Source organism: Calypte anna, chromosome 3 (genome assembly GCF_003957555.1).
Source record: "Calypte anna isolate BGI_N300 chromosome 3, bCalAnn1_v1.p, whole genome shotgun sequence".
Classification (NCBI taxonomy): domain Eukaryota; kingdom Metazoa; phylum Chordata; class Aves; order Apodiformes; family Trochilidae; genus Calypte; species Calypte anna.
The window spans coordinates 46,623,454-46,639,203 of NC_044246.1; the positions used below are offsets into that span (position 1 = coordinate 46,623,454).

The 15,750-nt window shown below is 41.1% G+C and overlaps 1 protein-coding gene across 2 annotated transcripts in view; it reads right to left on the reverse strand.

Annotated features, from left to right (window-relative positions):
- REL (REL proto-oncogene, NF-kB subunit) overlaps window positions 1-15,750 on the reverse strand; it is a 32,084-nt gene that overhangs the window by 7,550 nt on the left and 8,784 nt on the right. The window contains exons 4-5 of one of the 2 annotated variants that reach the window (XM_030446684.1): window positions 11,449-11,540; window positions 875-1,015 (exon numbers count right to left, since the gene is read on the reverse strand). In XM_030446684.1, coding sequence (XP_030302544.1) covers window positions 875-1,015; window positions 11,449-11,540 — 233 coding nt within the window. The remainder of the gene's footprint in view (window positions 1-874; window positions 1,016-11,448; window positions 11,541-15,750) is intronic. The other variant, XM_030446685.1, reaches the window with a different exon arrangement.

Genomic DNA, 15,750 nt, shown 5'->3' on the forward strand with positions numbered 1-15,750 from the left:
ACTGACGTCAATCAACGCAGACAAGTAATCATGATTTGGCACATTTCTAAATGGCATCTGAGACATAGCTGCAAGCCTTGTACATCAGTTTTACTTTATTTACAAATTACTCCAGTACTACAAGGGCTCTCAATAGCAACACGCACATAGTTCCCCTTCTAGATAATTCTAGAAGAGACTCTAAAAATATCAAAACCGCCTGAGTTGACATTCAACCTTTTCATAGCAGTTATGCCCACATCAGCCCAATTTTAACATCAGCTTTATAAAATGCAGACCTCATTTTATTCAGTAGTTTTGGCTAAAGTAATGCTCTGCATCCTTCCAGAGCACAAACACTCCCCCATTACCAACTCAAACACTGAAAACAGCAACTGACCAGGATACAAAGCTGATCTATAAAGCTTCCTACTGGGAAACTCTCTCATGTCCTGTTCTAGAGCTCTCACAGGCAAAGGCAAGACTCCTCAGAGTACAAAAAGGCCTTAGAGGACACCTTTGGAAAACAGATCTGTCTTATGACAGCCATCCATCTCACTACTTTTTATTTTAATTGCTTGGCATGTCAGAAGCAGCATTTTCTTGCAGGCTTGCAAGAAAGAACCAGGGCTGAGAAATCACCTGTTCCTGGAGACCATGGATGTGATGGACAATTCTAACTCTGCTCAGTCAGCACTTCACCCTGGGATCATCTTTTGAATACACACTCACTGACCTGCCATGGGTTAGACATGCATCTAGCAGTCCCAAACCACCAAAGTGACCCAGTGCTGACTTCAGAAACTGGCCTGGCATTTTTCACCCCAAGGAAAAAAGAAAAACAAAGGGGGGGAAAAAAAGAAAAAGGTACACATTTGATTGAGTTGGTACTTACTGTTGTCATAGATGGGGTTGGAAATCAAAGGAGGAAGAGCTAATGTGTAGTTGCCGTGTTCATCAGGGAGGAAAGCTTGGAAGCAGAGGCGGACAACATTGAGATCATACTCATCGATGTTATGCAGCTGTTCTTCAGGCACTGAACAGCAGGAGAGACAAGATGGAGTATTAGTCACCAAACCAATAGTAATTCTTTAACAAACCAGGGATGAATCTCCATCAGAAAAGAGACAGTGTTGCCAAGGCAGATGAAATGTGCCCTGCTGCCTTTACAGAGGCTGCATGAATAAGCTGTACATGGGTATTGTACACAACAATGATACAGAGGACTTTATTGCTTCCACTTCAAACAAGGCTAAACTGTCCTACTTCTTCAGCTGTTTCCCAACCTTGCCTTCCAGACCAGTTTCGTGTATCTCTAATTTAGAATCAATTCTCTGGACGTGTTTTTCTCTCATTTGTGCATAACATGTCCACAATGAATGCTGCTGCCAAAGAGAAATCTTTCAATACAAGTAAGTCCTAGGACAGAGCTGAAGATCTTCAGCAACAGCGAGAGACTTCTGCTACATAATATCATTATTTTCCTCTAGAAACTGAGACAGAAGAATTATGAGAAGGCAGTTCTTGAGGCCAGAATGAAGCCAAAAAGACAAGAAACTGTCTCTTCCCTCCCATCAACATCTGTGTCACTTCAGTACCTCTGAGAACAGTGAGTAGTGATGGTGTTATGATATAATTTCATAATACAACAAGCAAACCTAGCTAGAAATGATCTGTTTCCTTACATATTCCTCCCAGTGTAAAACAATAACAATTGTAAAGCAATACATAGCCCAAGCTCAGCATTTCAGGTTCCCTTATTTTAATTTCCAGACCTCAGACTTGGGAGCATTTCATGTACACCTAGCTCAATGGGCAGTTCTGGGAAAGCAGTCCTCTCTGAATTCCATGTTTTCTTTCAAGGTCCTACACTAACTATTATGTTGACATTCAGTGCTAGCAAAATGAAAGCTGATTTAATTTCATTTATGTAGAAATCATGATAATGAAGATATTTAAAGCGTCTCTCTTTTCCAAAACTGTCCAAAGCAACAGTTCAGCATCATTAGGTACTCCTTGCAACTACCTAAAGTGAACATGTGCTAAGTCAACAGATCACAACCTCTCAAGTTCACTCTTCCCCCTGCCCTTTCAAAGCCTCTTGCAAGAATAAAAGATTAAATAAGAAGTCTGGGTATCACACTGTACTGATTAGATTGCAATGCTCTGACCTTTAACATTTATCACTGGCTCGGTCTCCACCCTGCCACGAGTGGGATCCCACAATGCCCACGTGAATGATTTCTTCCTTTCACCTTTTGATAGCGTGAAATAATAAATGAACTGAGCTCAGAATACTTTCCATTGGCATTTTCAAGTCTTTTTTGTGCTCTGAATATCTCAGTTTCTCCTGGTCTCTACTGTTAAAAGAAACCAATTCGCTTCTCCTTTGTAAAAGTCCATGAACAGCAATATTTCAAGCTGGTGTTACGATATAATTTCAATTAAACTCTATAAATGCAAAAATACACTACATACAGAGAAGATCAGTAATGCTAGTGTCCAAATGACATAATTTGGACAATCTCACATCAGTGAGAACAAAACTAAGCCTCAACTATGTATGTAACTTCTAAAATGTTGGCGTTTAAGGGAGTTCTGCCAGCATGCACTTTGCAAATTGGTGGCTGTGTTACCAGATATGCAGAGCAAAGTTTTGTCATTTACTCTATACTTAAGTAGCTGACCTGTTAACTTCAAATAAAATGTTTAGAAAACAGGCTTGGAACACACAGCTGTTCAGTCCAACTCAGCTTTGACAGCCTCAGCAACCCAACAGCATCCTGATACAGCCCAATTCAGAAAACAAAAAAAGTGCATTGCCTAGATTCCATCTTGCAGAAGTGATAATGAGGAGCACAATGATCCTTTGCTCCTACCAGCTCAGATTCTTCTGATCTATGCTCTGACATCATGGCTGGCAGGCAACTGGCTCCCAAGAACACTTCTGGCATCAAGGCTCATATTTTTGCGTTGTTTTAGCCATTGGTGCTATGTGGACCCAGTCAGAGAGCCCAAACAGAAGTCCAACTTCAAACCTCTTAAAATTTAAATTGAGCACAGAGACTGGATACCTTTGCCTAAGTCAACTCTTTGCAGATGGAAGCCAAGCACAGAATCTGGATCTGGCTTTTGATTCTGAAGCCAAAGTGAGGACTCTGTGGCTGTACAATCAAGTTTCTCTGTCTCCAAGGTTAAAGCTGCACTCATCCTATGCCATGTTTCCCATGGGCACAGCAACCTCTTCTTCAGAAACAAATAGCAGTAGGCTTAAAGCTTAAGAGAACTCTATAAATGCAAAAATGCACTACATACAGAGAAGATCAGTAATGCTGGTGTCCAAATGACATAATTTCTTATAGTACAACTTCTGCAAACTCCCAATAAACGTTTAATCCTCTGATAGAAGAAAGATGTGAATAATAGCAAGAAACAGAATTGCTGTATACAGCTCATTGTATTAGAGGAAAGAAACCACTGCTCCCGATTTGCATGTTCTTATAAACCATTTAAAATTTTTCTAAATCTTTAGTTTGAAAGAGGAAGTGCTCAGTCAAGACTGACTCCTCTTGGGCTGTTTTTAACCAGATGAGAAAAACATGCAACTTCATCTTGTGACGACAAAAAATAGAGAGGGGTCAGATTCCACAGGCACAAAAAATATGAACAGAGCTTTCATCAGTATCAAACCTTATTTCATTCACAACTAAAAGACAACCATCCAAACAACAATAAAATGATGTTATTTTTAACAAACATCTAATTTTGTTCCCTCTGAAGTCAATTGGAGAGTAGCCACTACCTTGTATGGATGTTGGCTTACACCATAAGAATATTAAAACCAAACAAAAACGAGGCAGACAAACACAGTGAGTCATGCCTGAAGCATGGCCACATGGAAGATGGTCGTGTCATTCAGTATTATTTTACTGACTTCTGTACCGAAGGACAACAGACAGGATTAAACCTGACAAACCTGAAGTTATTAAAGTTAAGAAATGCTCTTAAAGATTTTGGGAACAGAACAGACCGGAGAAGAGAAGCTGTTCCATCAACCTGCATGAGCACCACACAAACAGCTCTACTGAAACAAGCAATGTTACACAGGTGAAGTGAAAAAAAATATGTCACTCAGTACAGCTTGTTGGGAACAGATATAGTGAAAAAAAAGGCTTGAATGCAGCACATGAATAGAAGGAAGCAGTACTTGGCTTTTGGTAAGAGTTCAACTTCCTCTTCTGACTGCTTCTCACTGTGTGGTACCACACCTTCCTGTCTTCATATGAAGCCAACCAAAACAGCTGGAAGCCAACTAACATCTCAGTATGCTCCTGTGATGGCCCAGTCTAGTAAAAAAAAACTAGCCTTACCCTGGTAGAAATTTATTTTCAGTAGCTATCTCTTCAAACAGGATTATATGAAGGGATGTTTGCAAGCACAGCTCTTTTACAAGGAAGAAAGCTTTCAAAAGTAACACTCAGCAATTAAAACACATAGAAATGAAAATAATGTTTTAAAATAATTTAAAATTATGGGATAACCTGCCAGAAAAACAACCTATAAAAGCACCACCAGCACAATGGAAAAAGAAGATTAATTTCACTCACCAAGATTTTGGCAATAGGATTTAAAAAACAGTACCTAGAGTAAGAATAAAACCTGGGGAGTATTAGCTGTTCAACCAGAAATGGGCTACAATAGCACTTGTAAATCTTTTCTTTATAAACCTATCTACAGATCTTCTGAAAGAAATGCCAGTTTCCCTGACCTAAAAAATAACTACCTTTGAAATAATTCTCTCATCCATTACCCACTATCATGGGAAAAGACTGTGGGCACAAAAACACCCCACGCAAGCTTAACTTCAAGATCCTTCTGACCTGAACACGCTCATCTGAGTAGCTCATGGGGCAGAGGCATTAGGTTTGGGTTGTCCCTGTCTCAGGGTTTTATGTCACCAAAACCCAGAGATGCCTCGCGGGGTTTCCAGTGAAAAAGAGAAATCCTTGGATTTGCTTCTTTTACACAAAACTGGAGATTTTCTGGGTCCAGTGCACTAAAATGCAATTCCAAGTGTGGGCACAAAATTAAAAATGCTGAGAAGATCAGGCTTTCTGTTTGCTCCTTTATATTAATTCATAAAGTTTTTTACTATTTTAACAGTCTTCAACATCCAGAAAGGCCAATAAAATAGCATTTATCAGATGAAATGACTGGGGGATTAAGGGCTCTGATGTTTATTCATAAGATGATGCTAGAGGAGAAGTGAAAGTTCATTCTGAACGCCGAAGAGAAATGATAAAGTGTTTGGTTTTTTGACTGATAACATGACACCAAATGAAATAGCAGAGTCCTTACATACAGCCCTCCATCAAATTTCTAGAATAAGGGTGTCAGAAACTTATGAAGTGGGTGGAGTTGGAGGTACTTCAGCATCTACACTTAACCTGTATGGAAACTTCCAGGACAAATGATGTGCTGTGACACTGAGCATCAGTGTACCCTGTGAAGGGACGTCTCGTGACCTTCCCTCCTCCATGAGGGGCCACGCTAGATCTTCAACAAAGAAAATGACCTCGTGCAAAAAAAACCACTTCACCAAGGAGATTGCTCAGGAACACACATCATTAATAATCACCATGTGCTGTGTTCTGCCTTTTCACTTACGTAGATGATGGTTTTTAATTTAGGGGTATGCTGTGAGCTTAGTTTCATTGAAGTGATGACACAGAGGTGGTTTGCCTAGAGTGTTTTGCTCCTGGAGTACAAATATACCCCCCTTAGCCCTGGTACCAACTGACCAGTTTAATTCTGTCTACACCAGAGGCTCTGCCCAGCCGCCACTTTCAGCATGGCTCTGACGCCAGGACTAGATCTCGTGTGGTAAATCAGATCAACTGGTCTGGCTGAAAAATAATTTGCCAGAAGGAAAGAGAGAAAGGCTTCTTCTAGGTCAGTCAGCTCCTTCAAGCACCAGACCTGGTGCAATGGAAACAGTGGAAGCAGAGTGATGCAGTGAAAAGGACTTTTCCAGTGTTGCTGCTGGTTTACGCAGGTTTGGTCAGTCAGGGACATCGGGTGCAAGTCACAAGTCTCTCCCAGTGACAAATTTCATATTCAGTTTTCTCCACCCAGCCTGTAACAGCCTTCCTATATAGCAGCTAGACTGAGGAAGGGCTCCTGCCAGCATGTTCAACTGCCCCAGTATTTGACTGGTGTCCCCTCTAGCTGAACTCTACACAGCCAAAAAGGACCTTGCCAGCTAGTTCAATGCTACATTTGACTTTTCTAGGTGAACAACAATCACATGGGTACAGATAGTCCCGGTCTACTATTTATCCTTTGCTGTCAAAAGCAAAATATTGTGCTCTCTTTCTACCTGGGCTTCAGCAACTGGATGCACAGCACTGGATGATGGGCCAGGCTTTTTGGCTACACACCCAGAGGCAGAAATACCATCTAGTAGGCAGGTGCTGAGAGGTAAAAGCTGGAGACAAGGAGAGGGGAAGGGCCATGGCAGTGCTATCGTTCTTTTCCCAATTCACCCTTGCCTGGCTATACCTGTGATCCATAAAGAGGTAAGTTTCAATCAATTCTGGAGAACAAAAAAACCACCTTTGAATATACCTATAAAGAGAACAAGCGTCAGCAACACTCAATTTTAAAGAGGCAAAAACTCAAGGGGGTTGATTCGGGCAAACAACTGTAAAATCAGATGATAACCTCCAGTCAATAAAGGTCCAACCAACTATGGGTATATTTCCCTGTTTTACAGAAGAAAGCAGCACAGGGCAGGTGAGTGGCCTTGCTTGATAAAAAAAAGCCCAGGGATGAACTAGGAATACAAATTCAAAACTCTTGAAACTCAGTCCTTGCTTTGTCTAGACAACGTCACTCTGAATCTGCGTTCTTTTTCTGTTTTAAGTCCAATCTAAAAAAAGGCTAAAATGGAACAGATTTAAGCAAATATATCCACCAGCCCCTGTATCTTTCTAAGATATCTTATAAAAGTTTCTGCTCATAGTACAAAAAAAGAACTCAGCATTTTTTGTGTCTCTACTTGGTAACTTCCTTTTTAATTTTTTAAATGATTTGAAAAGAGACTGTCCTCTAGGCTTAACATAAAAATTTCAGCATAAACAACACGAAGCATTTGCAAGAGGAACAAAAGAGCAAAGGACTTTAGCTTCACCTTTGTAAAATCATGTTATGATCACACTGTTCAGCTCTCCTCAAGTGGTTTTGCTCTGTGCCTCTTTAAAAGCCAAGAACTCTCACTGACTAATATTTGCAGCTTGAGAATTCGGTCAGTGGGGTTGCACATTTGTTTTAATTTAAGGACAGCAAGTTTAAAGTTTCTTTTAATCCCTGAGGCATTCATTACAGAGGACATCAATGCTTCCACCTTTCAAACCATTCCCGACTTTCGAATTCTTGCAAACACTCTTCTTTTGGTTCCTAATATTCCACTTGCTATCTACTATGTATTGTCCCTAACATTCCATATTTGTGAGCACTGTGACCCGACAGGATCCCCCGTGAAGCTGCAGCAAGCAGGCTGGAGAGGGGGGATCCTGGTGCATTTGGTCGGCGTGGGCGAGCGGCGTCAGAGGAGGAGGCGAGTGGGGTGGAGATGTCTTACAAGTGCAGCTGCCAGTGAGGGAAGCTGTGGGGAGGGTGACGGCGTGCGTGGGCAGGAAGCGAGCGTGACCAGTGTGGGGACGAGCCCAGGCGTGGCACGGGGGCGTGCAAGGGCTGTCGTGGAGAGTGTGACGAGTGGGGAGGCAGAGCGGGGTCAGCTGCGTGGGGGGTGGAAAGGGGAAACGGCAAAGGAAAGACCGCGGAGGCAAAGGGAGGTGAACCCGTCGAGGGGTACAGGGACTGGGGAGCCTAAAAATTAACTCAATGCTTATTAGCAAAAGCAGTCACAAAGGAACAGGGACTTTAAGCGTGTCCAGGGAAAGACTACTTATACCCTTTTGACCATCGGCCTGAAATTTGGCAATTTTCTGGGCTCCTCATCCTAAGGCAAGTCAAGGGTTTTCCATGCATTCATCCATTTGGCTACAAAAAAAAGTCAGTCCTCTGCAATACTTTGCTAAATACACTCTTCCCCTAAATTTTAAGAACACATTTAAGGCTTTTCCTCTTTGATAATTAACTCGAGTTGTTATTAACTCAATTGTTGTCTCTATGTCAAGTCACACCCACCCACAAAGGCTCTTAACTGAAGACTGGCTCTTTTAATTTGAGTTGGCTGTACATCAGACAGTACAGGGGAAGAGAAGGGTATGGCACAGCTCAACATTTACTAAAAGAAAACAAACACCCTAGAAAGCAGACATGGACCAGCTCCACTGGAGGAGTCACTCTGCTCCTTGGATGCTGTGCTATTTATACCAGCATCATGCCAAGGAGTCCAAGTTACACATGAGGCTGCCACTGTGTGCCATTTCCCAGGGGTGCTCAGGGATAAAGGATGAGAAAGAGTTCTAGAATTGTTTAGCTTATTAAAGGACAAAAAAACAAAAAACAAAAAAACCCCATGGGATGCAACCTTGTGAGCACAGAGAATGGTGAACACGCCCAGTGATGGTGTGGAAACAGCAATTCTCACTCAAATGAGTCTAACACAAAGAGGAGCAACCTGAGTGCGAGTCATCTGCTTTGCATCCCAGTGAGTGAATGCACACAATTTGTACAGTTTGTACTGAACTTAGCCAGGGAGAAATGGTGCCAGCTAACAGGGGGGAATTCAGAGTGAAAGAGCCTTGCATGTACTTTTGCAGAGTGACTCAGATGCAGTCAGGTCCAGCTAGGCACAGGGCCTGATCTGCAAACACTGACTTGTTATCATCCCAGAATTTGGGGGTAGGCATCAGTTGCTTTAACAGTACAGGCAAGAGGGCTGGAGAAAATTATCTTAAAAAGCCATAAATCTTGCCCAAGCATCTTCCCGCTGTTGGTGATTATGACCCTTAGTGTGCATTCATATCATGTGCTGGAAGGTGTGCAGGAGGGATGACGGCACTAGAGAAAGTGCTCACCCTCCCTTTGCCATCCCAGCGGTCTGTGGCACTTGGCCTTCCCTGGAAGAGGATGTTTCCTTTACACAAAGTCTGGATTGCAACATTGTAGACCCACACCTTGCTATTACTTCATCCCTTACTGACAAGACAAGTAATACACACACTGAAGACATTTTGCATCTCTTGACATTTGGTCAACACCAAACCTCTGCCCCAAAAGGAGACACAGAACAGGGACCGTTTTCACTGTACCAGAAGAAGGTGGGAAAGAAATAACAAACACTCTAAAGGCTAGTTTTCAGCTCTGTGAAATCAATTTTGTGATGTTCATATACAAAATGAGCAACCCTAACCTGCGACCTGCTTAGACGATGCACCCAACTCCAAAACATCCCTAAATAGAAAAGTCAGATGCTTTCTGAAGGCACATAACCAAAGCCCAGTGCAGGATGGATATAATACAGCCTGTGCAATCTTGGAGGATGCTGTGATAGCTCTTCTGACCTTAAAAAGCAAACAAACTGAATTCATATATAAAACTTTTGATATTATCAAGCAGTGAACACTATGGTGTCTGCTGTTAATGAAACCCTGTTTTGATCAACTAAGTATACATATAAATATATTTATGTCACTCACCCTGTTTTATTAGACCTTGGTTCTATACCTTTCTGGGCTCTGCTTAGTGTGGGACTGCCCTGGAGCAGCTGGAGGCCACTTTCAGGCAGCTCTGCTTTGTGCTGACACATTAACAAGTGCCAAAAGGCAATTACACAGGCTGGGGATTGCCAGCGGCCCCTTCTTGGGGTGCTGCCCTGTGTGTCACCCAAGCAAGGTTCTCCTCTGCTGCTGGACTGGTGGGAACCAGCCCAGGACCTGACCCAATGCTACCAGGCACAACCTGCTGCAGTCACACAAAAATCATTAGAGAATTTGGAGTTACATGCCAGCCACTGTAAAAATTTACTGTCAAAGAATTTTAGTTAAGTATGTCTTCACTAGGAGATGCAGCAGCACTAGGAACAGAGCTAACAAAGTGGTTGCTAAAGTTTCTTTGGTGAAATACATCTACAGAAAGGGATTTTATCATGCTATTTTACTGCATAACATCAAGAGAAAATGTCAACTTATTTTTTATTTCTGGAATAAAAGAAAACCGAGATGCCTGAATAGAAAAATTCCCTTTTTTTGTCTGACATCAAGACAAAGCTGTCTGGGTCAAGGTAATATAATTAAAACACTTAAGCTGTTTAAGTTGTGCCAAAGGACTAAACTCAACTCATGCCATGCAGGGAGGTTGGAACTAAATGCTCTTTATGGTCCCTTCCAACCCTGCTGTGATTCTAAAACCAGATGGTGTTCTGTGCACACACGATCAGAAACAGGGTAATTGCTTAGATGGTCTATTGAGATCGTGAGCCTAACCCCAAACAGCTGTTCTAAAATTAAGAAAAATATTACAAAATGAGAAATGTGTTAGATAAGTTTGACATCCTTTCATCCTTTTTTAAATTTTTTGTCCTAATTCAGGACAAAAGCAAAGTATGTAATTTGGCACTAGCCAATATTAAAAAAAAAAAGTTTTAAAACCTCAAAGCTCTTACCACACTAAAGCAAATACATAGCTACATTCATAGTAATGCTTAGCTAATAGATCAGGAAGTTTTATGCTTTTCATCTGATTTCTCATAGTTGTGCCTGCATCCTGAAAGTGTAGGTCCCACTCCAGTTGGCTCTACAATTTGCTATGTGGTCCCCACCCCCTTTGTGCATTGAACTCAGCAATTACATGCCTGTGGAATTACTTGGTTTAGCAAGTTGATCTGAGGGTAAAACACCCTTTTTTTTTTTTCTTTTTTTGCAAGTTGATTTTCCACTGGAGCAACTTGCTGAACCTACCCAGTGTGTAGCCACACACAGCCTTGGTATCGGGTGTGAGGAGAAGTAGTAGGAGTGTGTGACCAGGGATGGAGGAAAGAGCAGGATGACTCTTTTTGCAAGCAGCCCACAGCTGGGTCAGATCAGCTCTCATATAAAACTATAGCCCATGGGGAGGCCCTTGCAGGTGCAGTTCTGCAGCAGCACAATTTGCCTCAGACTTGACTGAGGCCATTATTGCTGTGGACTGTAGGGAATCTGATCCTTGAGATGCCTGTAGAAGTTCCCCAGGGAAAGCTGCTGCTGCTACCCTATTGCTTCTGTCCAAGCAGCAACTCACAGTGAGGATGGGGATTAAAAAAAGAAATAATAATAAAAGGAGAAACAATCCAAATGGATTCATCATGTGACGAGAGTGAGGAAAGGCTCTGACGAACACAGGAGAAGGGGCAGATTGTTCCTCACAGAAAGCTTGTTTTAAGAAATAATGCTCTACCACAAAAGCAAAGGCAGTACAACCAAACTCCCATCACCCTGCAAAGTCAACCAGCTAAGTTCTTACCATTGAAAGGGTTAATCTTCTTTGAGATTCGTAAAGAAATTGATTCCTTTAAGTCCTTTTTCTTCACACACTGAATGCCCAAATTCTGAAAACTGAAGAACACGAGGAAGGATTTCAGCAATTAAAATTAGTATTAGGAATACTAATATTCCTTATTAAGAAGATGTATTTTATATTAAAAATTGTTACTCCACAGTAAACCAACAGTGATTAGAAGAATTAAAAGAGAATACTCAATTTCACATAATTTAAAGTTATAATTATTTTTCTTATCAATAGACCTGCTTATTTGCATTAGTTAAAGATTTGTTGCCCTGCTTTTATCAGGGAATACAAATTCCAAACATTTTGTTAAGGTTTTTTGAAACAAGACTTAACAGGTTTTAAATCTTACATAGTTATGGAAAAGTTCTGAAGAGCTGCAGCTCTTCCTTATTTGCATAAGAGCACAGGTCACCCCAATGCAGGAGGTGGGGGGAGTCCCAGGCAAGCTGACTCTTTCCCACATGGAAAAACCATGACATCATCAAAGCTGAGTGGATGTAAAGCAGGAAGTAAAAAAAAAAAAAAAAAAAAATATCTGTGTTTCATGATGTTACAATAAACTCAGAAGATAGGTCATGCCAGCAGGCATCTTTCTCCTGAAGTACCAGCAATTTCCCTTCCTTTGAAACTTAGAAGTTATTTGCTTTAGCTATGCCTAAAAAACACCTTCATGCACCTAAAGACACTCCTTTTTCCTGCCAACAGGCTCAAGAATGCTCTGTATTTCCCTTCTCTGAACAACACTATCCCAGCATGATGTTCTTTTTATTTCCTACAACTCTCTTGCCTGCACTCAATAAGCTCTGTTCAGAGGTTCCCAAATCCTCTGCAATCAGGCTCCACTTTAGAACCTTTATTCACTAGAGGAATACAAAAGCTTCTTTTTTGAACCTGAGCTTGACATGATGACCTAGAGGAAAATAAAACAGTAGCATCTGATAACTTACTGAAGCACTTTGACTACTGACACTGAGAACCAATCCTGTTTCTATGTTCTCTTGTAGATACTGCTTTTTTTAGAGCTTGATCACATCACATATTACTTTTTTTTTCCTCTCCACAAATACTCAATGTATCCACAGATTCATTTGGAAGCACACAACAACTCCATGAACAGGCCTGGTTCTGTATTACATCCCCAAATCCTCACTCAGCAGGCCCAGGCTCTCCAGCCATCCACCATAAAGCCACAGATACTGAGCAAGTGCATCTTCAGAACTGGCCTCCAAAAGAGCTCTGCTCAGCTATGCAAGGACTGACCACCATTACCATTGTGAAGGAAGCCTTTCATGAAGAAGAACCGGGCTCTGAAGCACCCCATAATTCTCAGATTCTAAACTTTTTGTTAAAGGTGTGCTGTCACAGTGAAAGTATCTGTTTAACTATGGCTAAACAGAAGGTGGGTTGGAGGAGAAACTTGTCAGGAACCTCAGCAAGACTGTGGGGTTTCACATCAACACTGGCTGACAGGAAGCAAGCAAGATACCGAGAAGAGAGAGGGAGAAGTAGGAAGAGAGAAAAAAAATAATGAAAGACCTTTTTAAAAAAATGATGAGATCATCCATCTAGAGAGAGACAGCAAACTAGGAAGTAAAAATCTGAGTACACAGGCAGTCATACACACCCCAACATTCATACTTTCGCCTTGATGTTTTAGCCAGGGAGGGCTCTGATCAACTTTAGGCAGCAGTGCAAAGACTACTACTACAGGCAGAACAACAAAAAACAAATGGGGATCTTTAAACATGCAGAAAGCAGAATAATTTCTCAGGCCATTTCTCAGGCCCCAAATCTGGCATTGATAATTCCACTTCTGGAAAAAAAAAAACAACAAAATCCAAATACCCCCAAAACCCCCCAAAAAAACACCCCCCCAAAAAAAGGAAAACATTTTTACTGTGTTTGGGATGCTCAGCAAGAGTAAACAGCCAGAAACACTACCAAGAGTGTACATCTGCCCACTAACATTGTATGAATCTTTTCTTCAACCTGGGCTTGAAGAGAAGAATGTGAAGACTGAATCACCAGCCACAAAAAGGAAAATTACTTCAAACATCCAGATCCAATTATGGATCATACTGCTCTTTCATCTTAAAGCAGCCAATGATTTGTTCAAAAACAAAAAAAAAAAAAGAAAAAGAAAAAAAAGAAAAAGGAAGAATGAGTGTACCAATGCTGGAAACATTTCAAAGACAATGTTTCTAGCCTCCTCCCCTCAGGATCAACAATGTCAAGCTAAATTGAAGTTTACAGTTTCTCATTATCAGTAAAGTGAAAGTAGACCACTTACTATTTTGTCACAAACTGAGAGACCCATAACCTAACAATATTGAGAAAAACTGATGGATAGTGTAAAGAAGCACAAGTGTCTTAAACGCAAGAGACCGAGCATTTTGTCAAATAAGAGGATTTGATGCACGCATGCAATGGAGATTAAATCAAAATTTGCAAATAAACATTTGCAGAGCATCCCAATGCTTTTTGGCATTACATCTTGTAATGGCCTCTCTTCAGGCTTGCCTTGTGCTCACACACTTAAACTTGTGCAACAAAGTGCCAAGAGGAAAAGCAATCATCAGTGTCTTCCTGCATGCGATTAAAGTAGCGCACAGCCAGAAGAGGTGTTAAGCAATCGGGCTCTTTGCTTCAGATCAGAAGACACAGAGCTGGAAGTGGGATGGGCCAGAATGGAGGACATCCTTTGACCTTGGGTGAGGAAGCTTTGATTTGAGAAGACAAAAGGAAAAGCTGCTGAATGGATGGTGAGAAGAAGGTGCAAGGTCCCTTAAAGGTTTAAGATATTTGCAACTTCCTTTTAGACAAGGTGAGGAGGAACAATTAGCAGGGAAGGCAAGAGGATGAGGTTACAACAATCAAGATGGAAGGTGAGTGCCCAAAGGGCAGCCAGCCCAGCCTTTCAAGAAAGATATGCCAGTGGGGGGAAAAATTACAAGAATTATGTTTACTAATTATTTTCTACCATTTGCCAATTGGGACAGCACTGCAAACAGAGCAAAAAACCAATGTGCTAATCAAATTCTTAGCATCTGTAAAAGCAAAAGACAGTGCAGTCAACATCCTACCTGAGCACATTGCACACACATGACCACATGAACCTGGGCTGTATGTTGAAGAAGCATCCCCACTATTACAACTGTTAATTTCACCATCAGGCAATCACCACCTTGAGACACACCATCTCATCTTTAATGGTGTTCTACTGACTAAACCAACACAAATATGGAGTAATTTCACTAACATCAACAGAATCACAGCAACCTGAGAGCAATGCAGAAGAGGTACTTATAGACTGAAGTATTTACCTTAGTTTCTTCCCAGCTCAGCTATGTTTACCCCATAGAAATAGCCTACTTCCAAATTTACTTTATGGCAAACTGTAAGCAACAAAGAGCTTGTCAATTCTGAATTCCCTTCTCCCAACAATTATTGGTTGTAGTTTACTCTGCTTTTACTTTACTACGTAAGACTTGGTAAACTTACAGGAAATTACATCAAATGCAACTGTATTTTAGATATTCTTAACATCCCTTGGAATACCACTAAGAACACACATTTCATACACGGCCTGAATTTTCCTTACTGCACCCACAAGTAGATTCTTCCCCAGAATGTTTGCTCTACAAAGCTGGGCCTGAGCATAATCTCGATTTTCACTCAAAAAACAAAAAACAGAAACAAAAAACACACACAAAAAACCCCAAAAAACAATGAAGCTACAAACCAAACCCAGCCCAAACAAACAGCAACAACAGTGATAACTAGTAATGCCTTTCTAGGTATGTCACAACCATTATCTTCTAAATGATGTGATACTCAGCCAGTGTAAACTTTCTCCACCAGTTTCCAGGAAGTCCAAATATAATTCCCATGAAAGACATGAACTTCCTTAAATCTCTTATCGCCATGAAGTACTAATTCTAATGTTGTTGTTACCCGTTCTATTAGTCACTCTTTTCAAATGCAGGAGAGAGTCAAGACTAAGAAGCATTATTGAACAGGACTAAAAAAAGCAAAACAGTGGGAGAAAGGGAAGGGTGACAGACATCTGGAGAATGAACAAAGACAAAGATGATAACAAAAGAACAAGACCAAAGGCAAGTGTGTCAAGTATTGAAAAAGAAGCAAATACTTCAAAGAGGAGTTGCCTGCTCTCTGAGATGGATTAGAAAACCTCAAAGACAGCATACTAATTGCCCTTTTAGTCATTACTCAAGAGTTTTAAAACATAAGATTAGC